The 25,410-nt window shown below is 47.0% G+C and overlaps 1 protein-coding gene across 3 annotated transcripts in view; it reads right to left on the reverse strand.

Annotated features, from left to right (window-relative positions):
* slc24a3 (solute carrier family 24 member 3) overlaps window positions 1-25,410 on the reverse strand; it is a 466,872-nt gene that overhangs the window by 197,084 nt on the left and 244,378 nt on the right. For all 3 annotated transcript variants that reach the window (XM_070888804.1, XM_070888803.1, XM_070888805.1), the window contains exon 3: window positions 10,594-10,670. In XM_070888804.1, the coding sequence (XP_070744905.1) occupies window positions 10,594-10,670 (77 nt within the window). The remainder of the gene's footprint in view (window positions 1-10,593; window positions 10,671-25,410) is intronic.

The following is a 25,410-nucleotide window of genomic DNA, read 5'->3' on the forward strand; positions in this document are numbered from 1 at the left end:
TTCATTGACAACAGCAGGGTCTTCTGATGGCTGAATATGAATCAGTTGGTCATTGATGGTGTCTTCTTCAAGCTATTCTGGTTCGTCTGTGTGCCGCAATTTCATTTGATCAATGTGACTCCTGCATGTTTGCCCATTAGTCAGCCTGACAATAAGCACCCTGTTATCCTCCTTGGCCGTAACAGAGCCAGTGACCCTCTTGGGATCTTGACCATAATTTAGCACATACACAGGATCATTAATAGAAATGTCACGTGACACGGCAGTGCAATCATGATATCACTGCTAATGTTGACGTCTGTTTTCGACGTGATCGTTAAGATCAGGGTGGACAAGCGACAGCCTGGTCTTGAGACTCCAAACTCGTGAAGCACGATCCATTGTCGCTCACAACGATGTTGGGCAGACCATGAGTGGCGGACATGGAACAAAGGCCCTCAATGGTGGCTGTGGACGTGCTGGATGACATGATTAAACACTATCTATTTGGAATATGCATCCACCACCACCAAAAACATTTTGCCCAGGAAAGGACCCGCATAGTCGATGTGGATCCTTGACCATGGTTTGGATGGCCATGACCACAGACTTAGCAGAGATTCCACTCATGCATTGCTTAACTGCATGCAAGTGTTGCAGTGATGCATACATGACTCCAAATCAGAGTCAATGCCAGTCCACCAAAATTGAGACTTGGCAATGGCTTTCATCATCACAATACCGGGATGGGTAATGTTTAAATCCCATACAATTCTCTCCCTGCCTTTCTTGGGCATAACAACACGATTACCCCATAGCAAACAATCAGATTGAATGGATAGTTCGTCTTTGCGACAGTTGTAAGGTTTGGTCTCATCATACACGTCCCTGGGAATGGCCGACCAATCACCACTAAGGACACAATGTTTTACAACCGATAAGATCGGATCCTGCCTGGTCCAGGTCCTAACTTGTTGAGCAGTGACAGGCGACCCTTCACTCTCAAAGGCATCCATGACCAACAGTAGGGTCTGCGGGCTGTGGCATTTCCACCTCCGGCGTGGGCAACGGTAAATGGCTCGATGCATCGACACAATTCTCGGTGCCAGGTCTATGGCGAATGACATAATTATAGGCAGATAATGTCAGCGCCCACCTCTGGATGCGGGACGACGCGTTGGTATTGATATTTCTATGCTCTGAAAACAAAGATGTGATCGGTTTCAAGCTCGAAACAAAGCCCAAACAGATACCGGTGCATCTTTTTAAACCCCATATATGCAGGCTAAAGCTTCTTTCTCTATCATGCCATAGGCTCTTTCTGTTTTAGACATGCTTCTCAATGTGTATGCAACGGGTTGTAGTTTGCTCGACTCATTGGATTATTAGAGCACGCAACCAACCCCATGTGATGAAGCGTCACAGGCCAATACAAAACGTTTGCACGAGTCATAATATACCAGCAATTTGTTGGAACAAAGCAGATTTCTAGCCTTCTCGAAGGCCCTGTCTTGAGATACACCCCAAACCCAGTTGTCGCCTTTTCTGAGCAGCACGTGCAGTGGCTCTAATAATGTGCTCAATTTAGGTAAGAAATTACCAAAGTAGTTGAGAAGACCAAAGAACGAACGCAGCTCCGTCATATTCTGGGGTCTGGGTGCATTTTTGCTGGCCTCTATTTTCGAGTCCGTAGGCCTGATGCCGTCTGCAGCAATCTTCCTTCCCAGGAATTTGACTTCCAGTGCCATAAAGACACAGTTTGAACGTTTCAGCCTGAACCCCACTTTGTCCAGTCGATGTAGAACCTCTTCCAGGTTGTGCAGGTGTTTGGCAGTGTCATGACCTATGACCAGAACATCATCTTGGAAACACCACGGTTCTAGGGACAGACTTCAGTAAACTTTTCATGTTTCTCTAAAATATGGCTGCAGCCGAGCGAATTCCGAAAGGACACCTGTTATAAATGAACAGCCATTTATGCGTACTGATGCACGTAAGTTTCTTTGGCGATTCGACAAGCTCCTGTGTCATATAGGCCGATATCAGATCCAATTTGGTGAACGACCTTCCTGTGGCTAGCGTTGCAAACATGTCATCAGCCTTTGGTAACGGGTACTGATCCTGTTTCAAAACTCGGTTGATTGTAACCTTGTAGTCTCCACAAATCCTGACAGTGCCATCACTCTTCAGCACAGAAACAATGGGACTAGTCCATTCGTTAAATTCGACTGGTGAAATGACCCCTTCACATTGGAGTCTGTCCAGTTCAATTTCGACCTTCTCCCTCATCATGTATGGGACCGCCCGGGCTTTGTGATGGACAGGTCTTGAATCCGAGTCCAGGTGGATCTGCACCTTGGCTCCCGTGAAGTTGCCGATGCCCGGTTCAAACAGCGAGAGAAATTTGCTCAGCACTTGAGCACACAAAGCGTCATCCACCGATGACAGAACTTTAATATCGTTCCAGTTCCACTTTATTTTTTCGAGCCAACTCCTGCCGAACAGCGTTGGACCATTGCCTGGAATGATCACAGCGATAGATCATGAACCACCTCATCGTACGACACCTTGACTGCTGCATTGCCAATCTGGTATGAGCTCTTTGGTGTAGGTACGCAATTTTGCATTTGCTGGACTCAGCTTGGGTTTCTCAGCCTTGGTGTCCCACAGCTTTTCGAAAGTCCTCTGGCTCATAATTGACTGACTCGCACCCGGTCTAATTCCACAAATATCGGCACGCCGTTCAATTTTACTTCAATCATTATCGGTTGTCCCTTTGTCAGGAACAAATGTACACTATACACTTCCTCCTCGGGTATCTCGGGTTACATTGCCGGATCCGCTCCGGATCGGTCATCATCATCCACGTGGTGTGTCGCAGCACGCCCACTGAGCTGCAGACACATCCGCTGAAGGTTCCCCATTCTCACACAGCCTCTACAAATATACTGCCTGAAACGGCACAGATGAGGCCAACAGGGTGAAATCGGAATCGTGCCCAATGGCGGACTTCGAGCAGCTACAGGTTTCGCAAACACAGTCGGGTAGGCCCTGCCAGGTACAGCTCTGCCAACCGACGACACAATCTGGTGCACAGTACTTGCCGTGGAGTTCCGACTCTGCGAGGATATCTGCTTTGTACAATCGACCGTGGTCAGGCAAGCCTGAGCGATCGTGATGGCCCTGCTCAGATCCAGCGTTTCTGCAGCCAGCAGCTTCCGCAGGATCACCTCGTGGTTTATGCCTATTACAAAGATGTCGTGCAGCATGTCTTCCAACGTGGTTCCAAACTTACACGGCCCAGCGAGATGTCTAAGGTCAGCAACAAATTCCGCCACGTCCTGGCACTCAGAACGAACATGTTTGTAAAAGTGATATCTCGAGATAATGATGCCTTCTTTAGGTTTGAGATGGTCCCGAATCAGAGCACACAATTCCTCATAGGTCTTTTCCGTTGGATGTGCAGGTGAGAGCAGATTCTTTGAGGTCATAGATTTTTGGACCACAAACCGTGAGGAAAACTGCCCTGCGCCTAACTGCGTCAGCGTCTTCATCCATCTTGTTGGCCACGAAGTACTGGTCGAGGCAATCTGTAAAATACTCCCAGTCTTCTCCCTCCACGAATCGCTCCAGGATTCCAACGGTGCTCATTTTTTGTGTGTGAAAGTTTGTATTGTGCCTCGTCGCCAAATGTTGCGTATGCAATAACTTCATAAGCTTAGTACTGTCAACTCAATCAGGTGTGACCTGACTCTACTTTATTAGCTCTCAAAGTCAGGATTAAACATGGAGGCTTTCTCTATATACAAGGGCTGCACGTGTGTGTCTGTGGCCCAAAGACCTCCGACGGTCGCTCCCCCTGGTGGCAGGTAAACCCAGACATACATACATTACAAGCAAATTCCTGCCCAATTCCTGATACCTGTCAATTATTCCCATCCCAATAACGATCTTTACATGGTCAGTAAAGTCTGTTCTGGCGTAACAGGTCCTGTCAAATGTAAGGTGGTCAGAACAGCAGGTCCCGTTATTTGTCAGTGAGGCCGTCGGCACAATGTCCACCATCTGTATAGTGCACTGTATCTCTATATGAAAGTCTACAGAGGAGAGTGGAGATTCAGTTGCCAGTGAAGGAGGAATGTGGTACTAGTTTCAATATGCCTGTTAATTCATGGATCACCCTTTTTTGATGCATGGAATAAGCATCTTCTCTCTCGGTTGGCTGCATGGCTTCTGTTAAAGATAAATAGCCTAGAAATTCGTCTCGAGTGGTGGTGCCAACACTCGGTATGGGATGCCCATTACATGCAGTGCCTGATATTCTGTTCCAGTGACTGCATGAACTGAACATAACGGGCGGACGATCCACTAGTGGCCATTTTGCACCAGTGCCCGAGGCGAATTTCTCGGTCCCAGTTCTCAGTGGAGATGAAAACTGAAAGTTTCACTGCGCTAGACTATGAGGATGGTTGAAAATGTCAATGGTGTCAAAACTGCAGCCCGCGGACCACATGTGACCCCGAGGCCCTGGTAAATCAGTCCTGTTTGCACCTATATTTTTTATTTGCTGGGCCTTTGAATTCTTTGAATTCTGTGGGCCTGGAGCTTAGTCAAGGATAAATCCTAAATCCGAATGCCAAGAATTATTAGTATCATTGGATTTGAACGTTAGGAAGTCAATTTTAACTGCTCCTACACTCCGGAAACCAGGCAGTTAAAATGAAGTGGGTGGAGTGGGCATACCCACTCTGATCATGCTCCGATCTGACTGACTGCAATTTTAAATTGTTGGCAGCAAAGGCGCCTGTTGGATGCTAGCGGGGTCCTTCTTTAAATATGTAGATCGGGCTCTGATGACATCATCTGGGCTCGACTACTATTTTTACTTGAGATGATGACTTGCATTTATATAGCGCCTTTCACAACCACTGGACGTCCGAAATCGCTCTACAGCCAATAAAGTGCAGTCACTGTTGTAATATAGGAAATGCGGTACAGCAAGCTCCCATAAACAACAATGAGATAATAACCAGATAATCTGTTTTTGTTATGTTGATTAAGGGATAAATATTGGGATAACTCCCCTGCTCTTCTTTGAAATAGTGCCATGGAATTGTTTACATCCACCTGAGAGAGCAGATGGGGCCTCGGTTTAACATCTCATCTGAAAGACGGCACCTCCGACAGTGCAGCACTGCACTGGAGTGTCAGCTTAGATTTATGTGTTCAAGCCCCTGGAGTGGGATTAGAACTGACAACCTTCTGACTCAGAGGTGAGGGTGCTACCCACCGAGCCACAGCTGACACCGAGGCCTGAGCAAAGTAGCAGTGGTGGCTTCCCTGCCAGACCAAAGCCATCAGGGCCTGCATCGACGGTCAGGAAAGTCCCAGTAAGGTAAATATTTTAATGTGATTTGAAGTGCCCGAGTGGCCCAGGAGGAGCAGGGGTGCTCCATGGACCGCTCAGAAAAACTGTGCTCCCCACTTGCGCCGGGGGTTTCCCAATCCTCCGACTGCCATTCCGCTGCCGAGCCCCTCCGATCTACGCACCTTTGTGCCGGGGACCATTCCCAGGGGGGCCTGACGGCAGCCTGTAAGCCGCCCGATTTCAACGGTCGGGCAGCCGCTTCCTGCTGACTTGTTTTGGTCGGGAAGTCGGCCAAACGGCGTGCTAATGAGGTCTGACCGTTAAAATCGGGTGAGCATCCTTGCCAGCGCTTCCCGATGGGCTGGCTCGCTAGGTCTCTCGCTAGGCTGCCTTCCCACCCGGGAGTGACAGTCGACCCTTAGATGTAAGGATCTCCACGGGGTGGGGGGGTGGGGGGTGTGGGGGGGGGCGGCACATTCTTATTGAAACATACAAGATTCTGAGGGGGCTTGACAAGGTAGATCGAGAGAGGATGTTTCCCCTCGTGGGGGAATCTAGAACTAGGGGGCATAGTTTCAGAATAAGAGGCCTATCTAAGTCGGAGATGAGGAGGAAGTTTGTCTCTCAGAAGGTCGTGAATCTTTGGAATTCTTGAGCCCAGAGTTGTGGAGGCTGGGTCTTTGAATATATTCAAGGCTGAGATAGACAGACTCATGAACTATAAGGGAGTCGATGTTTATGGGGAACAGGCAGGGAAGTGGAGCTGAGTCCATGCTCAGATCAGCCATGATCTTACTGAATGGCGGAGCAGGCTCGAGGGGCAAAATGGCCTACTCCTGTTCCTATTTCTTATGCGCTTTGGAGATGAAAAGCGCGAACACCCCTACAGCTAAGGTTGCTCTTCTGCAGTTGGAACAGAAGTTCACTGTTGGGGACGTTTTGCTTTGCACGTGGCCCACGCTAAATCTGAGCCGGGAATATTTAATGCTGACTGCAACAGAGCGCTTCGAGAATATATAATGATCTTCGACTTAAACACGAGCCAAAAATCAGCAATCACCACCTTGGCTGGAATGAATGCAGGCGAGCTTCCTGCAGCCACACACAATGAGCCTTAATGTTTAAATGCTAGGGCTGATTGTGATGAAACAGTGTCAACTCGATGCCATTGAGAAGCGCAGTTTAATTATTTTGAGATGTAAATTGCGCGAGGCACAAAGGCTCCTACTTCAGGTGGGAATGTAGAACATTTGTAAATGTAATCAACGGGTAAACAGCATTAAATCCAGGGGATTACTGCGAGAGACGTTTGCTGAAGGCAGGGCAGAATCATCATTCCAATTCAGAGGAAAAATGCCCAGCTCATTCCTATTTACGCATCCCACTCGCCTAGAATTTGGGCTGGTCTTAAAAGTTTTGGGAAAAATCAAACGACAAGTGTAACAGTACAAAACTCAAGAGTCTTAAAGTGATGCATCATAATGGCAAAGTGCCCTGCAGAGAGTGAAGCAAAATGACATCAGTGCAGGTCTCTTTCTTCAAACAAATTATTTTACATTTGGTTTAAAATAGAAAAACTGCCTTGAAGTAAAGGCAATTCCAAGCATTGAGACCGCAATCAAATTCTAATATTTTTACACAGTCAGCAATTGAATGTATGGAGCAACAGTTGTAATCAAACCTCACCTTCATTCAGCTAACGACAGAACCCTCCTTCAGGAGGAAGAAAACGAATAAATACGCTATCCCTATTAGCATGCTTGCTTGACTTTTCTTCTAAATCTGATCGGCTCTGAGCTTGACATGAGTATGTCTACCCTCACCTGGCTGGCTGATTCATTGTTCATGTGTCTCACTGTCCTTTACTCTCTGGGGGCAAAGTTTGGCGCCCCGTTTAGACATTTAAAAAAATGTTGCCGCCACATCTCCCCTTTAGTTTTCGCCCCGCGAGCGGATTGAGGCCCAGTTCGTGACTCGCGAAGCTGGCACGGACACCGCCCATTGGCAGCCTCACGGGGCGCAACAGAATTTTCGCTCCGGGGCGAAAAGGGATCGCTTCGCACGGTGATGACGTTGTCAACGCTGCCACTAAACTCCCGCGTAATTTCCCCTGGGGGTGCTAACGGGAGGCGCAAACTATGAAAATTTCTCCCCCTCTGTCTTCCCCATTCACCAGATGGATTATCAATAAAGTGGGCGGCAACTTTTCCTCTCCACTTAGGGTGTGGATTTAAAGAAACATCTCCTGCTATTGTCAAAATAAATAGGGGTCACCCTGGCTTAATGAGCCTGGGATCCTCATTGCCTCAGGCTTTCTACAATCTGGCTCATCTGAATACACATTAAATACACACCTTTAATGTCCGGCCCATTAATGAATAAACCTACTGTAAAGTGGCATCAGCGAATGGCTTCGCAGGTCTGTGCAAAACCACTGTTTAAAACACATAACTTCAACATATCTTATTGAAACTTATAAGATAATGAGGGGGCTCAACAAGGTGGATGCAGAGAGGATATTTCCACTCATAGGGGAAACTAAAACTAGGGGACATAGTCTCAGAATAAGGGGCCACCCATTTAAAACTGAGATAAGGAGGAATTTCTTCTCTCAGATGGTTGTAAATCTGTGGAATTCTCTGCCCCAGAGAGCGGTGGAGGCTGGGTCACTAAAAATATTTAAGGCGGAGATAGGCAGATTTTTGAGCGATAAGGGAATAAAGGGTTATGGGGAACAGGCAGGGAAGTGGAGCTGAGTCCATGATCAGATCAGCCATGATCTTATTGAATGGCGGAACAGGCTCGAGTGGCCAAATGGCCTACTACTGCTATTTCTTATGTTCTAACTCATTTCCAAATCATTTCCGAGAAGATGAAGGAAAAAGTCACAAATTCCGAAACGTGACAGTGGTCCTGAAAGCTCGAATTACTTCATGGGATTTGGCCGGTAGACGTGAACACCAAACTTTCTATTGGTTATTAAATCTGGCGCTGTGGAATTTTCCGTTGTATGATTTTGGTGCCGGTGAGAGGCTGTGTATTGAGGTAACTAGGGGAACCTCACTAGAAATGTGTTAATGGTACAATGTTAAATATGTATCAGAAATAATGCAATCATATTTCTAAAAAGGACAGAATAAGGAAACATGGTCATACAAAAGAGAGCACTGGTCTCTGGAATCAGAATGGTCCAATGAACCCCATCATCTTTGGGTAAACTTCAATTGCTCCTGCTTCACGGCTTGATGCAGCACAATACAGATGTGAGGCTTTCCACTTGAACTATACCTCCCAGCTGTTGGTCACACAGTGGTACTAACAGTAGCTACAACTCAGCCACCCACATCTGTCCCACACCAAGTTCCATTCGCCCATCAATCCCATCCTCACGGACCTGAGCTGGTGCCCTGCCTCCCAACACAATGAATGTAAAACCCTCATCTTCAAATTCAAATCTCTCCTTAGCCTCAGCCTACTTCTGCTACCGCTTTCAGCCTTGCATCTCGCCTAACTCTGGCCTTCTCTTCATTCCTCCCTTGCATCACCTCACCATTGGTGGAAAAACCTTCAGCTGCCACTGACCTACTCTCGGGAACTCTTTCCGTAAACCCTTCCCTCTCTCCACTTCTCTTTCGACCTTGAAAGATTTTCTTAAAGCACATCATTTTTGGCAAAGTTTCCGGTCACCCTTTCCAACTCTCCTTTGATTTGTTCACTTATTTTTCTGCCCACCCTGTGACGTGCCGTGGGTAAGTTTTCTACGTTAAAGACACTATATAAAGACAAGTTATTTTTGTCGACTGTACTGAATCAGCCTGGGCAACAGTGAAGGGACAAGTTAACCACGGTTCCCATTCCTGATTAGTACTTCTACTGGAAACTGCATGTGTGTGGATTTCAGGGATAGGTCTGTCTGTGACACTACTGACGCTGCTGGAATTGTATTCCCTCATGAATGTCCAAGCTCACACATAGGAATAGCCAACTGGACGTGGTATTAGAAGGTCGACAGCGCCTGTGGCACCAGCATGGATCACCAGCCTCAGGGGAGGAGGGGAGGGGAAATCAATCAAAAAAAACTATAATTAGCCTCATTGTCATATGATTTCAGAGAATTTCCTCACCCTCAGGCTCACTCTCTTTTCCAAGCTGGTTGACACAATGATATCAAAACTCCGCACCCCGTATATCTACAGAAATAGCTCAAAGCAAGATTTTATGGTTACATTACCAGCGCCAAATCCCTCACCATCAACATCCTGGGGGTCACCATTGACCAGAAACTTAACTGGACCAGTCACATAATAATTTGGCAACAAGAGCAGGTCAGAGGCTGGGTATTCTGCGGCGAGTGTCTCACCTCCTGACTTCCCAAAGTCTTTCCACCATCTACAAGGCACATGTCAGGAGTGTGATGGAATACTCTCCACTTGCCTGGATGAGTGCAGCTCCAACAACACTCAAGAAGCTCGACACCATCCAGGACAAAGCAGCCCGCTTGATTGGCACCCCGTCCACCACCTTCAACATTCACTCTCTCTATCACTGGCGCACCGTGGCTGCAGTGTGTATCATCCAAAAGATGCACTGTAGCAACTCGCTATGGCTTCTTCAGCAGCTCTACCACTTAGCAAGGGCAGCAAGCACATGGGAACACTGTCGCCTCCAAGTCACACACCATCCTATATCGCCGTTCCTTCATCGTCGCTGGGTCAAAATCCTGGAACTCCCTCCCTCACAGCACTGTCAGAGTATCATCACCACAAGGACTGCAGCGGTTCAAGAAGGTGGCTCACCACCACCTTCTCAAGGACAATTAGGGATGGGGCAATAAATGTTGGCCCTGCCAGTGTGAACGAATAAAAAGAAAATGTTTGAATTTGACTAAAAGTCATCTAAATTACATCTGCAAAAGTTGTTTTTTAACGATTGGCAACAGGGAGCATTTCTGTAAGAGAGAGCACTTTCAATGCAAGTATGTAGTTATCCCACCCCATATTGTTGGGTCTGAAAGTCACGGGAAAGTAGGTTCAGTAGCAACTGCCTACTTTGAGAGTTCAAGTATCCAAAACAGAATATTGTTTTTGTGGTCCTTAGATGCAGATCTGAAGCTGTCAGTGATTTGCAAATGTAATCATATTCAAACAGAGGGATATAACCGATCGTTATACTCCCTACAATATCTGCAATGGGCAGAACTAGCTTTTCACATTGGCAGGGTGGTGACAAAAGACGGCATGACTTACACAGAGTAGATGGAGGGCTATAGCTCCTTGTCTTCTTTCCTCATTCGTAAAGACATCATCAGGGAATTCACGAAGAGCTGGAAAAGGAAAATCAGGTACCGTGAATTCATTTAATACAAACACCATTAGAGAAACAGACAGACAGGGTAAATTCACTGATTTTTGTGTGCTGAGTTGGGAGTGGGCTAGAAGAGAACGCAGCTTAGAGTATCGATGCTGCAGTAATAGCTCTCTGACCTACACTCCTTCGGAGATGCTGAGAGGCTGTCTCCCCTGACTGGACAGTCTAGAACTAGGAAGCTGAGTCTCAGGCTAAAGGGTCGGCCATTTAGGACTGCAGTGAGGTGGAATGTCTCCACTCAGAGAGTTGTGAATCTTTGGAATTCTCTAAACCGGAGGGCAGTGGAGGCTGAGTTGTTGAGCATATTCAAGGCTGAGATAGATAGATTTTTGGACTCTAAGGGAATCAAGGGATATGGGGACTGGGCGGGAAAATGGAGTTGAGGTCGAAGATCAGCCATGATCTTATTGAATGGCCTAGCAGGTTTGAGGGGCCTGGTGGCCCACTCCTGCTCCTATTTCTTACTCTGTTTAAGCAATGCTGCCCACTGAATTTACCTTTATACCTCTCCCTCCTCCGCCATTCCATTAACCCCTGTTTACTCACTCATTTATCTAGGAAAGAGGTACAGTGTATTTACACACCACAGAACCCATTTTCCACCGACACTAAAGTGCAAATTGAGCGTCAAAGCCCGACCTGGTTCCCAGTGAAGCGGAGTGATACTTGCCTCCTCCCGGGGGCCACACTCAGCTTTGTTTTGGTGTCAGGAGGAGGCCTCATGTTATATTCAAGTGCATTTACATGGCCACTGCAGGTTTTATTCAAAAGCACCCGTAAAATGTTATTAATACATTAGAAAGTCATTCACAATAACTCCACAAAAGTAACATTCAGAAACACAGTACATAAAATTCAGAGCCTGCTTGCAAAATAATGTTGAGATCGACTACAAATTCTTCTCGAAGCCATAAATTCTTCTGGAGATCTAGGGGAAAAAGTGACCAATAGCTTCAAAAATAAGACACCAGAGCGGCCAAAAGGTTGACAGCTCAAAATCCACTGCGAAAGTGTTGCGAGATATCCCTTTTATGGAATGGCCAAAGTGCGGTTTGTTGCTTTTGTAGATTTACAAATGATTGACGGAGGATTTGGGGGCTTACGACATGAGATTTATGTTCATAGATGGCTGTCAAAACAATTGGATTTTTGGCACTTTATTTGTTGCACTTCCCAACCTTTTGAAGTTTGACCGTGAAAAAATAATTAGTCCTGGAATGTTACTCATTCACCATGTTTCTAACCCCCGTATTAACTCTCCACCACGTCCCTCTAACCCCCGTACTAACCCTTCATCACCTCCCTCTAACCCCCGTACTAACCCTTCACCATGTCTCTAACCCCCGTATTAATCCTTCACCATGTCTCTAACCCCCGTACTAACCCTTCATCACCTCCCTCTAACCCCCGTACTAACCCTTCACCATGTCTCTAACCCCCGTACTAACCCTTGACCATGTCCCTCTAACCCCCGTACTAACCCTTCACCACCTCCCTCTAACCCCTGTACTAACCCTTCATCACCTCCCTCTAACCCCCGTACTAACCCTTCACCATGTCTCTAACCCCCGTACTAACCCTTGACCATGTCCCTCTAATCCCCGTACCAACCCTTCATCATGTCTCTAACCCCCGTACTAACCCTTGACCATGTCCCTCTAATCCCCGTACCAACCCTTCATCATGTCTCTAACCCCCGTACTAACCCTTCACCATGTCTCTAACCCCCATACTAACCCTTGACCATGTCCCTCTAATCCCCGTACCAACCCTTCATCATGTCTCTAACCCCCGTACTAACCCTTCACCATGTCTCTAACCCCCGTACTAACCCTTGACCATGTCCCTCTAATCCCCGTACCAACCCTTCATCATGTCTCTAACCCCCGTACTAACCCTTCACCATGTCTCTAACCCCCGTACTAACCCTTGACCATGTCCCTCTAACCCCCGTACTAACCCTTCACCACCTCCCTCTAACCCCCGTACTAACCCTTCACCATGACTCTAACCCCCGTACTAACCCTTGACCATGTCCCTCTAACCCCCGTACTAACCCTTGACCATGTCCCTCTAACCCCTGTACTAACCCTTCACCACCTCCCTCTAACCCCCGTACTAACCCTTCACCATGACTCTAACCCCCGTACTAATCCTTGACCATGTCCCTCTAACCCCCGTACTAACCCTTGACCATGTCCCTCTAACCCCTGTACTAACCCTTGACCTTGTCCCTCTAACCCCCGTACTAACTCTTCACCACCTCGCTCTAACTCCCGTACTAACCCTTCACCATGTCTCTAACTCCCGTACTAACCCTTCACCATGTCTCTAACCCCCGTACTAACCCTTCACCATGTCTCTAACTCCCGCACTAACCCTTCACCTTGTCCCTCTAACCCCCGTACTAACCCTTCACCACCTCGCTCTAATCCCGTACTAACTCTTCATCACCTCCCTCTAACCCCCGTACCAACCCTTCACCATGTCTCTAACCTCCATACTAACCCTTCACCACCTTCCTCTAACCCCCGTACTAACCCTTCACCATGTCTCTAACCTCCATACTAACCCTTCATCACCTCCCTCTAACCCCCGTACTAACCCTTCACCACCTCCCTCTAACCCCCGTACTAACCCTTCACCACCTCCCTCAACCCCCGTACTAACCCTTCACCACCTCACTCTAACCCCCGTACTAACCCTTCACCATGTCTCTAACCTCCATGCTAACCCTTCATCACCTCCCTCTAACCCCCGTACTAACCCTTCACCACCTCCCTCTAACCCCCGTACTAACCCTTCACCACCTCGCTCTAACCTCCGTACTAACTCTTCACCATGTCTCTAACTCCCGTACTAACCCTTCACCATGTCTCTAACCCCCGTACTAACCCTTCATCACCTCCCTCTAACCCCCGTACTAACCCTTCACCACCTCCCTCTAACCCCCGTACTAACCCTTCACCACCTCGCTCTAACCTCCGTACTAACTCTTCACCGCGTCCCTCAATATGCCATAAACAACTCCATGCCCAGAACACCATCTATTGCACATACGTGTGAAATAATCAGTTCAGAGATAGCCACCCTTGCAGCTTCTTCAAGATTGCCAATGTCGTGCTGAGATGGGTTTAGTTTTTAGCTTAAGCCTCACAAAATTACTCTATTTGATTCGAGGTTGCTCCAACTCATTTCACATTGGACCTGTACAGAGCCTCTGTGGTAGGTTGTGTAATGTGTGCACCAGTGAGTATGCGCACAGGTTTGTAGAGCTGTTGCATTGTGGGTGGCTTAGCCAGTCACGTGATGTTCACAAGACTCAATAAAACCCCAGTCAGTTGGGTCTAGGTCATCCACGATGAGGTATGCAGTGGTGAGCCTAGTGGATGAACTGGTAATGTGCAGTGTGATTGTTAAACCTTTGTTAATAAACCAACTAGTTTTTAATAGCAATGTGTTGCTCTGAATTCTTAAGCAAAGAATGCATAAAGCAAATACATTGCAGGTTGACTTAAATCTAAGGCCCTGAGGTGAAAAGTCAATTTATCCAATCTGCCAACCAGTCCTCAACATTCTCGATGTGCACAGCAGTGTGGAGGCTTTCAGCATCAGAATTTAGCATTGTAAAGAGAGGGTGATCATTGAATATTCATCATTCAATATCCAGAAATCTATTTACAGTAACAAGTAGAATGAAAAGGTACCATAAGGAAATGGACTCCCACCAGATATCTAGAGGCTGAAATTGCCCCGTTCTATAAGGCCCGTGGCCGACGAGTCTCTGCGGAGGGGCCGCCCATTTCAAAAATTGCCCTTGCTCAGTTTTGGAGGGGACCTCTCTGCCCGTTTTCCAGCCGCCATGCGCACGTGCCGACCAGCGGCGACCCCTTCCTGAAATTTCCTCACAGGAAATTTGCCCCTTTCCCAGGATTGCCCCGTGGGAGCGGCGCCACCGGCAGCTTTTGCCGCCGGTGCGCTTTGGCCGCCCTTAAAGGGGAGGTGGCACTGCAGACGACGCCATGTTATTTATTTTTTTGTCGGCCAACTGCCAGGTCGGGCTGACCATTATGACCGCGGGTTCAGCCGGGCCGCCAACAGGCCGCCGAGCACCCTCTTGGGTGCCAGGCCACTGGCCCAGCTGAATCCCTCCCTGGTGGCCCAGTGTTGATCACTAAAGTGGCTGCAGAGTTCGCAGCGGCCCTCCCTTTTAACTTGTGACGATGAGGTCATCAGCGCGGCACTGATGACTTTGAGCGTCGGCTACTCTGCCCCGCCCCCACTTCCGCTCCCATGACGAAGTCTCTTGCGCCCCGCTCCAACAAAACGCACAACGTCCTGAATTTCTCCGGTTTGGCCGCCCCATGCATTGAGGCGGCCGGAACACTTTGGGCTGTGGGCAACTTTAGCCCCTTATTCTTTAACTTTAATCTCCTTGTGACTCATTTACAAAGTTATAAAAACATTATAGATGGGGAAATGAGGCTGTTTGACTGCGAGTCAAGAATTATCCGCGAGGGTGGACATGTCAGGTGACCAATGGTGGGGGGGTGGGGTGTTTGGAGGCAGGAGGTCATGTGATGAAACCTCCAGGATTACATCCAACCAGAGTTGGCAACCCTCTTTTTGCCACAGCTCATATTTTTATTGTGTTACTTGTTGAGTCTTAGTTTTTTATTAAAACAGAGATAGAAATAATAAATCTGTGGAACCAGACATGACTGGTGAAACTACAAATCACTGCTATATTACCCAATATACTGAACTCAGCATGATTCATAAACACAGTGAAGGGTCCTGGAAGACTTTTAGCTACAGCAACGTCGCCTCCTTCGCTTTATTTACTTGAGTCACCATCACTCTGGAGGCAAAACCCATATAAGAAGAAAAAGCCGATGTTCAGTCTTGGCCATTGGCAGGTTTGAAAAACTGCTTGTGAAGGCCAAAGAAGATAGCATCTGTTTAATTAAAACTCTTGCCATTTTCCACTTAACTTCCCCATTGGCTGTAGCGGTCTTGTACTTTCCTGCATGTTTTCTAAGTTCTATCTAATGCATTGGTCGCGACACAGACACCTCATGGGCACAGACACCTCACGGGCACAGAAGGAGCATCAAGAGGCTTGATGAGGGAAGCTGTCTGCTGTGGTTATTTGATCTTCTAGCTTTGATCCCTGATCAGCTGATTTCACCTTCTAAGGTGGTTGGGGAGCTACAACTGTGTTTAGTGCCCCTGGGCTAGGAAGAATAAATCAACTCAGCTTTGAATCCTGAACCTGACTATTCAGCAATCTCTACGTAAAAGGTCTGTGCGTGGATGGTAGCCATTATAAACTAGAAGATCAAATAACCACTGAACGCTCACCCATCTCGTGTCACACATGAACTACTGAGATGAGCTATTGAAGGACTGCTGCCAGCCAGCAGGAGCCACTGCCTTCAGAATTGGGGGGGAGGGGGGGGGAGAACACTGAGGGGAAGGAAGAAAAGAGAGATTAAAAATCAGCCATCAACGGAGATTCTAATGTAAACAGGGGCTGGCAGAAACATCTGATGCAAAGAGCTTAAGTCTCGCTCTGTCCCTCCCGAGCCACAGCAGGTACATCAGCGTAAAAGAAAGAAAGGTTTATGTCTGGGCATGATTCCTCATCAGAATCGTGTCCCAATTTGTATTTTTTGGGGATCTGATCTTTTTGTTAGATTTTGATAGCGATTCTGACGAGGGGTCCGCCCCTCATAACCATGAACTTTCTTTCTGACAGGCCGATGTGCCCACGTTCCTGGGAGGGATGGGCGAGAACCGAGATCACCGCACTTCCGACTGCAGAAGCACTGTGAAGCTTCCAATGCAAAACAGCATCTTCACATATATGGGCATAAACGGCTTGCATCTTTCCAAAACAGACGAATACGAACTGCTGCACTATAAAAAGCTAGGCCTTAAACACGTCGCCACATTTCTTGTGCTTTTTTTCCCCCGAGATGGAAGATTTTGACCAGGAACAGCAAGCAACACGTTCGAATTATCTAATCAGTCCCAGAAATTCCTCGTAAACAAACATCATCGAAGGACGCATACTGGTCTCTCCCTGAGTGTTTTAACTGTCTGAAAACTCATGTTGTTTACTGTCCTCAAACAGAAGGTTTTCATGAACTGATCACAGAGTCTATGACAGCACTGACCTTGGGGCTGAGCTAATTGTACGGCTATCCTACACTGACTCAGATTTTCCAACAGTATTTCATCTGAAAACCTGACCGATTCCTGTTGTAGCAGGTCACAGAGATTGGTTCGATGTGGAAGATAAAATTCTTATTCCTCAGTGCAAAAAATGGATCAACTGGAGTGCTGCCCAACAGAAGGGTAGCAGGATAAAAATAGCTTTTACACTATGCATCGTTCATGACTTAAAGCAGATCGTGTAGCACTAGGGCCAGAAACTGCTTTGCACTTTGCGATACTAACCATCATACTTTATAAATGTGGACATCTCAGTTAAAGGAACCATTGCAATGCTTACTCTTAACATTGCTTAACTGCAGGGTTCAATTTGCATTTGTCCAAGTTTAGCAACCCGATTTTAAAAGAGCAACGTTGCTGCAGTGGTGCTAAATAAAATGGATGATGGGTTAGCTTAGTTACTTAGAACCTAGATTATAAAATGGCCAAGGTGACACTGTTAGAGATGTGCCAAGACAATTACCTGCATTTTCCTCTTAATCACACAGGGGTTGCGTTATCAAATCAGATTTTAGTTACGCCGCACAGCTCTTTAAACGGCCGTGTACACTGGTTGTTGTTCGAATGCACTGGAACATGTTTAATACAGTAAATTCATAGATATGATGTTCTGGGTTTGTAGGGATGCTAGTGCTCAGTCTATTAGGGAAAATCTGCTAACAAAAACTCCCGATGGGTTGTGTTAGGTCCCACTTTTGATCACAAATCTCGAATGAATAGGGATCGAAAGTGCCAGTCGCCTAAATACTGAACTGTATATTTGAGGTCACAGTGAAAACTTGTGAAATAAGGCCTTGTGAATACGAGAAACCCAATACCTCACTGTGACATATTTTTCATACCTCAGAATGGGGGGAAAATGAGCACAAACTAGTACTGACCGATTAAAAGTAGACGCTGAACATAACTGTTGCTTACTGCAGTGCTCCATGAGTGTGGCAATGATTTAAAGGGACAACCAGACTTAATTCCGTTTCCCATGTGTCATGCAATACAAACACGTGATGCCCTCAGAACAGAAGCTTTGGGGCCCAACAGTCATTTTAGCTAAATGTGTCCCCAGTGACAGTCCTGAGAAATGTGCTGTCGGCTTCACCCAGCAGAGCATCGCTGTCTACCAGCAAGCTGACATTGAGCAAGCAGCAGCTTGACAAGTGAGTGTCCTCGCACACACAACTGCATCATACTAGTAGTCAACCAAGTAAATACACAGACTGAAGGAAACCAAATTAGGTGCATTTATCCAAATAAACAGAGCATGTGTTAAGATTACCATCATCTTTTCAGTTTCAATATATGTAACACTGAGAAGATGGTGTCAGAACTGTATGTGTCAGCTGTCAAACCCACGACAGACTGAACTTCCCTTATCCAGAACTCCCTTATCCGGAACCACCCCTCGTCCAGAACCATTCTCGGCCACCGGGTGGCGCATGCGCAGAACCCCGACATGAACAAATTAAAGGGGCCAAGTTTCGGCCTTAGTTGCTCCTGTTTTTTTGGAGCAACTGGTTTAGAATGGAGTATCTTAGAAATTTGAATTCCCGGCATTTAGTTTGCTCCAGTTTTAGTCAGTTAGAACAGTTTCACTTTGGAACAGAATTTCTTTTCAAGAGGGGGCGTGTCCGGCCACTTACGCCTGTTTTCAAAGTTTAGGCAGTGAAAACTTACTCCAAACTAACTTAGAATGGAGTAAGTAAAGATTTTTGTACGTTCAAAAAAACCTTGTCTACACTTTAGAAAATCAGGCGGAGGTTACAAATCAGGCGCAGAGAATGGGGGTGGGGGGGTGTTTAAAGGGAAGTTTACAAACATTAAACACTTCAGTTTTACAAATAAAGAACCATCATCAGTAATAAATGATAAATACATCAATAAATCAATCAATAAATCAATCAAAAAAAAAAAAAAAAATTAAAATCAATAAAACAAAACATTTACTACTTACCAACTGCAGCAACGGGAGTCCTCCAACAGCGTGCTGGGACGGTCCCTATCTCTCTGTCTATGTGTGTGTCTCTCACTCTCTGTCTGTCAGTGTCTGTGTTTCTGACAGCGAGGGGAGGGGGAGAAGGGCGGTGGGGGCGGGGTGGGGGAAAAGGGAGGGGGGGGAGGGGGAGAGGAGGGAGGGAGGGTGGGAGAGGGGAGGGAGAGAGAGAGGGAGGGAGGGAGAGAGGAGGGAGGGAGAGAGGGAGAGAGGGAGAGAGGAGGGAGAGAGGAGGGAGGGGGAGAGGGAGAGAGGGAGAGAGGAGGGAGGGGGAGAGAGGAGGGAGGGGGAGAGGGAGAGAGGAGGGAGGGAGAGAGGGAGAAAGGAGGGAGGGAGGGAGAGAGGAGGGAGGGAAGGAGAGAGGAGGGAGGGAAGGAGAGAGGAGGGAGGGAGGGAAGGAGAGAGGAGGGAGGGAAGGAGAGAGGAGGGAAGGAGGGAGGGAGGGAAGGAGAGAGGGGGCGGGGGGCGGTGGGGAAGGGAGAGAAGGAGGCTGACCAGCCGGGCCTAAGACCTCGGGCTGGATTTACAGGTAGGTGGCGTCGGGTCTCAGGGGGGGTCGCGGAGGTCCCGGGGGGGGGGGGGGGAAAAGAGAGTCACGGAGGTCCCGGAAGGGGGGGGGGGGAGGAAGAGTCGCGGAGGTCTGGGGGGGGGGGGGGCGGAGGTCGGGTCGCCAGGGGGGAGAGCGGGGATCGGGTCGGGTGGGAGGAGCCTTATTCACGCAGCCCCAGTGAGGCCATTCGGCCAGGGCTAGGGTCTGCGTGCTTCGGGCCCCTCCCACAGTTTCGGGCGCCTGGAGCTACTGCACATGCGTGCCCACTCTAACGCGCATGTGCAGAGGTCGCGGCACTGTTTTCAGCGCAGGGACCTGGCTCCGCCCCCTACAGCTCGTGCTGCGCCGCGCCCGGCTCCAGAGGACCTGCAGGGAGCCGGAGAATAGGTAAGTTTTTTTTAGGCGCACTTTCTGGCGCGAAAAACGGGCATCCAGGTCCGGGCTGTGCCGTTTGAGGCGCGGCCCGAAACTTGGGCCCAAAGTCCTTCCTCGCTGCCGACTCCCGCAATTCGCTGGCCTGACCCCACGATCCACCGGCCACAACCCCCCCTCATATGATCTCTCTGCCGCACTCCCAGCCCTAAGCCAGCCAGTCCTGATATCCCCTTGCTCAGTACCTGTACCATCCAATTTAACATGACCACCCCTCGTCCGTAAAAATCCCTTATCCAGAACAGACCAGATCCCGAGGGTTCCGGATTAGGGAGGTTCGACCTGTACTACCAAAGTGGCCTTACAACATGAGACAATACCTTAAAGGTACTGGGTGATGCAGTTGGTTAATACACCGTGTTTTCACCTCTGAGCCCAGAGTGATGGCCTACTTCCACCGCCGTAACATCGCCCATTCTCGCCCCTGCCACAGTCCATCGGCTGCTGAAACCCTGATCTGTGCCTTTATCACCTCCAGACCTCAACTATTCCAATGCTGCTCTGGGCGGCCTCCCATCCTCCACCTTCTATTGCCTTCAGACAATCCAAAACTCTGCTACCTGTATCCTACCCTACCCCAAGTCACACTCATCCAACACCCCTGTCCTCACTGACCTACATTAGCTCCAGTCACTCAACACCTCAACACACATTCTCATGCTCGTGTTTAAATCCCTCCATGGCCTCACCCCTCCCTATCTCTGTAACCTCCTCCAGTCCTACAACTGTGGTTCAGGTCAACCGTGTCCTTCAATAGCCCATCATGCTGGTCACCTGAGGAATGTTGTACAGTATGAGATAGCAGGGCTAACAATATTATAGTAAGGGTCACTGGCTTATGGTGACAGAATAAGATAAATTAAATTTTTATTATATGGGACTCTGGGATTTTTGTTGGTGCTTTGCTACCACATTCCATAATTCTGCCATTTATAATTTATGTCATTGGACTAGTAATCCAGGGGATGTGAGTTCAAATCCGACTATGGCCAGTCTGAGAATTTGAAATTAGGTTTTAAAAAATCTGGTAACAGTAAAAGTGACCACGAAGCTATTTGATTTGTCGTAAAAACCCAACTGGTTCACTAGTGTCCTTTCGGAAAGAAACCCTGCCACTCCTACCTGGTCTGGGCAATGTGACTGCAATCCCAAACCAATGTGGTTGACTCTTAACCAATTGTATCATTCTAGGGATGGGCAATAAATGTCGGCCTTGCCAGTGACACTCACAACCCAGAAAATGAATAATAAAAATAACATTTAAAATGATAAATTAGTGTCACTAGTTTATTGCCAACTGGATGAATCAATCAGATGTTGTCAAATGAGGTTATGATTTTTTTTAAATCAGCAACATTTGGTGAATCACGTTCAGTCTATTTTTTCTGTAAAAGCTGCAAACCGCAACATTCAACATTGCAGGAAGTGGGTGAGAAGTAGCTACTCCAGTCTTGGGTTAGTGATATGAAGAATCTTCCCCACAAGGGTTCAAAGACAGAACTTTCTCCTTTTTTAGTCTCTATGAAGCAACACAATGAAGAATTACGACTCACCCACATCCTGCAATGTTGAATGCTGCGGTTTCAGAAGGTTTCAACATGTTATATTCAGGGTCACTGCTTTGCAGTTCTCACAGAAAAAGAGACAAAATACGACTCCCCAAATGTTGCTGATGAAAATATCATCACCCCGTGTAATAAAATCATAATTTGATTCATCCAGTTGTCAAGAAACTGGTGGCACGAATTATAAATGGCAGAATTATGGAATGTAAAAACGTAAGTCCCACAATCCCTTATAATAAAAATTGAATTTGTCTTATTCAGTCACCGTAAGCCAGTGAACCCGATTAGAATATTATTACGCTTGCCTTCATTCTTCGGGTAACCAGCACAATGGGAAATTGAGGACTGGTCCCCACAAGAAAAGAACAGCTGTTCCAATGCCAACAGTCTCTGCTTAGTGTCAGCTGTGGCTCATTCTCACCTCTGAGTCAGAAGATTGTGGGTCCAATTCTCACTCCAGGAACTTGAGCACTTAAATCTAGGCTGACACTCCAGTGCAGTGCTGAGGGAGAGTACTGCACTGACGGAGGTGACGTTTTTCGAATGAGACATTAAACCGAGGCCCCGTCTGCTCTCAGGTGAACGTAAAATATCCTATGGCACTATTTCGAAGAAGAGCAGGAGACCACTGACTCATTTTGTCCATCCTGCATGGACAGTACTTTCTTCCGTCTAAAACCAATGACGGATATCAAAAAAATCAGTAGCTGCTCCACATTAACTTATACACTGTGTACTTATTTTATGTACCTCGACTCAAAATATTACCACTAATCCTCAAATCCGTGCCATGTGTTGAAGACTTCCTGATATTGGTGGGTGGTCACCTAGGTCCCTCTCATATCTGCTGATAGCTTGCGTAATCCATAGATTCTAAAACAGTTCCGCGGAATGGAAGGTGGCTAATGTAACCTCACTATTTAAGAAAGGAGGGAGAGAAAAAAGGGGGAAGCTACAGACCAGTTAGCCTGACATCAGTTGTAGGGAAAATGCTAAAATCTATTATTAAGAAAGTGGTAAAGGGCACTAAGAAAAGAATAATAGGATTAGGCAGAGTCAACATGGATTTATGAAAGGGAAATCATGTTTGATAAATCTGGTAGAGTTTTGTGAGGTTGTAATTAACAGAATAGATAAGGAGGGACCAGTGGATGTAGTGGATTTAGATTTTCAGAAGGCATTTGATAAGGTGCCACACGAGGTTATTGAACAAAATTAGGGCTCATGGGATTGGGGGTAATATACTAGCATGGATTGAGGATTGGTTAACGGACAGAAAACAGAGAGTAGGACTACACAGGTCATTTTCGGTTTGGCAGACTGTAACTAGTGGGGTGCCACAAGGATCAGTGCTTGGGCCCCAGCTATTCACAATCTATATCAATGATTTGGATGAGGGGACCAAATGTAATATATCCAAATTTGCTGATGATACAAAGCTAGGTGGGAATGTAAGTTGTGAGGAGGATGCAAAGAGACTTCAAGGGAATATAGACAGGCTAAGTGAGTGGGCAAGAACATGGCAAATGGAATATAATGTGGAGAAATGTGAAGTTAGCCACTTTGGTAGGAAAAATAGAAAAGCAGAGTATTTTCTAAATGGTGAGAGATTGGGAAATGTTGGTGTTCAGAGGGACCTGGGTGACCTTGTACACAAATCACTGAAAGTTAACATGCAGGTACATGAAGTAATTAAGAATAGAAGATACCAGAAAAACACACTTGCAAATTCCAAAGGCAGGTAGGCTGTGAAGGGAGAAGGGGAAATCCAAAAAAAGGGAAGAAAAATAGAAATCCAGCGAAAAGCAAAATAAGAAAAGGGAGAGTCTGCAATAACATAGAAACATAGAAAAATAGGTGCAGAAATAGGCCATTCGGCCCTTCGAGTCTGCACCGCCATTCAATAAGATCATGGCTGATCATTCCTTCAGTACCCCTTTCCTGCTTTCTCTCCATACCCCTTGATCCTCTTAACCGTAAGAACCATATCTAACTCCCTCTTGAATATATCCAGTGAACTGGCATCAACAACTCTCTGCGGCAGGGAATTCCACAGGTTAACAACTCTCTGAGTGAAGAAGTTTCTCCTCATCTCAGTCCTAAATGGCCTACCCGTTATTCTAAGACTATGTCCCCTGGTTCTGGACTTCCCCAACATCGGGAACATTCTTCCCGCATCTAACCTGTCCAGTCCCGTCAGAATCTTATATGTTTCTATGAGATCCCCTCTCATCCTTCTAAACTCCAGCGAATTAAAGCCCAGTTGATCCAGTCTCTCCTCATATGACAGCCCAGCCATCCCTGGAATCAATCTGGTGAACCTTCGCTGCACTCCCTCAATAGCAAGAACGTCCTTCCTCAGACTAGGAGACCAAAACTGAACACAATATTCCAGGTGTGACCTCACTAAGGCCCTGTACAACTGCAGTAAGATCTCCCTGCTCCTGTATTCAAATCCCCTAGCTATGAAGGCCAACATACCACTTGCCTTCTTCACTGCCTGCTGTACCTGCGTGCCCACTTTCAGTGACTGATGAACCATGACACCCAGGTCTCGTGCACCTCCCCTCTTCCTAGTCTGCCGCCATTCAGATAATATTCTGCCTTTGTGTTTTTGCCCCCAAAATGGATAACCTCACATTTATCCACAATATACTGCATCTGCCATGCATTTGCCCACTCACCTAACCTGTCCAAGTCACCCTGCAGCCTCTTAGCATCCTCCTCACAGCTCACACCGCCACCCTGTTTAGTGTCATCTGCAAACTTGGAGATATTACACTCTATTCCTTCATCCAAATCGTTAATGTATATTGTAAAGAGCTGTGGACCCAGCACTGAGCCCTGCGGCACTCCACTAGTCACTGCCTGCCATTCTGAAAAGGACCTGTTTATCCCGACTCTCTGCTTCCTGTCTGCTAACCAGTTCCCTATCCACGTCAATATATTACCCCCAATACCATGTGCTTTGACTTTGCACTACAAACTCTTGTGCGGGACCTTGTCAAAAGCCTTCTGAAAGTCCAAATACACATCCACTGGTTCTCCCTTGTCCACTCTGCTAGTTACATCCTCAAAAAATTCCAGAAGATTCGTCAAGCATGATTTCCCTTTCATAAATCCATGCTGACTTGATCCGATCCCGTCACCGCTTTCCAAATGCGCTGCTATTTCGTCCTTCATGATCGATTCCAACATTTTCCCCACTACTGATGTCAAGCTAACCGGTCTATAATTACCCGTTTTCTCTCTCCCTCCTTTTTTAAAAAGTGGTGTTACATTAGCTACCCTCCAGTCCATGGGAACTGATCCAGAGTCGATAGACTGTTGGAAAATGATCACCAATGCATCCACTATTTCTAGGGCCACTTCCTTGAGCACACTGGGAGGCAAACTATCAGGCCCTGGGGATTTATCGGCCTTCAATCCCATCAATTTCTCTAACTCAATTTCCCGCCTAATAAGGATATCCTTCAGTTCCTCCTTCTCACTAGACCCTCGGTCCCCTAGTACCTTCGGAAGGTTATTTGTATCTTCCTTCGTGAAGACAGAACCGAAGTATTGGTTCAGTTGGTCTGCCATTTCTTTGTTCCCCATTATAAATTCACCTGAATCCGACTGCAAGGGACCTACGTTTGTCTTTACTAATCTTTTTCTCTTCACATATTTATAGAAGCTTTTGCAGTCAGTTTTTATGTTCCCTGCAAGCTCGTACTCTATTTTCCCCCTCCTAATTAAACCCTTAGTCCTCCTCTGTTGAATTCTAAATTTCTCCCAGTACTCAGGTTTGTTGCTTTTGCTAGCCAATTTATATGCCTCTTCCTTGGCTTTAACACTATCCTTAGTTTCCTTTGTTAGCCATGGTTGAGCCACCTTCCCAGTTTTATTTTTACTCCAGACAGGGATGTACATTTGCTGAAGT

This window comes from Pristiophorus japonicus, chromosome 9 (assembly GCF_044704955.1).
Source record: "Pristiophorus japonicus isolate sPriJap1 chromosome 9, sPriJap1.hap1, whole genome shotgun sequence".
NCBI lineage: Eukaryota > Metazoa > Chordata > Chondrichthyes > Pristiophoridae > Pristiophorus > Pristiophorus japonicus.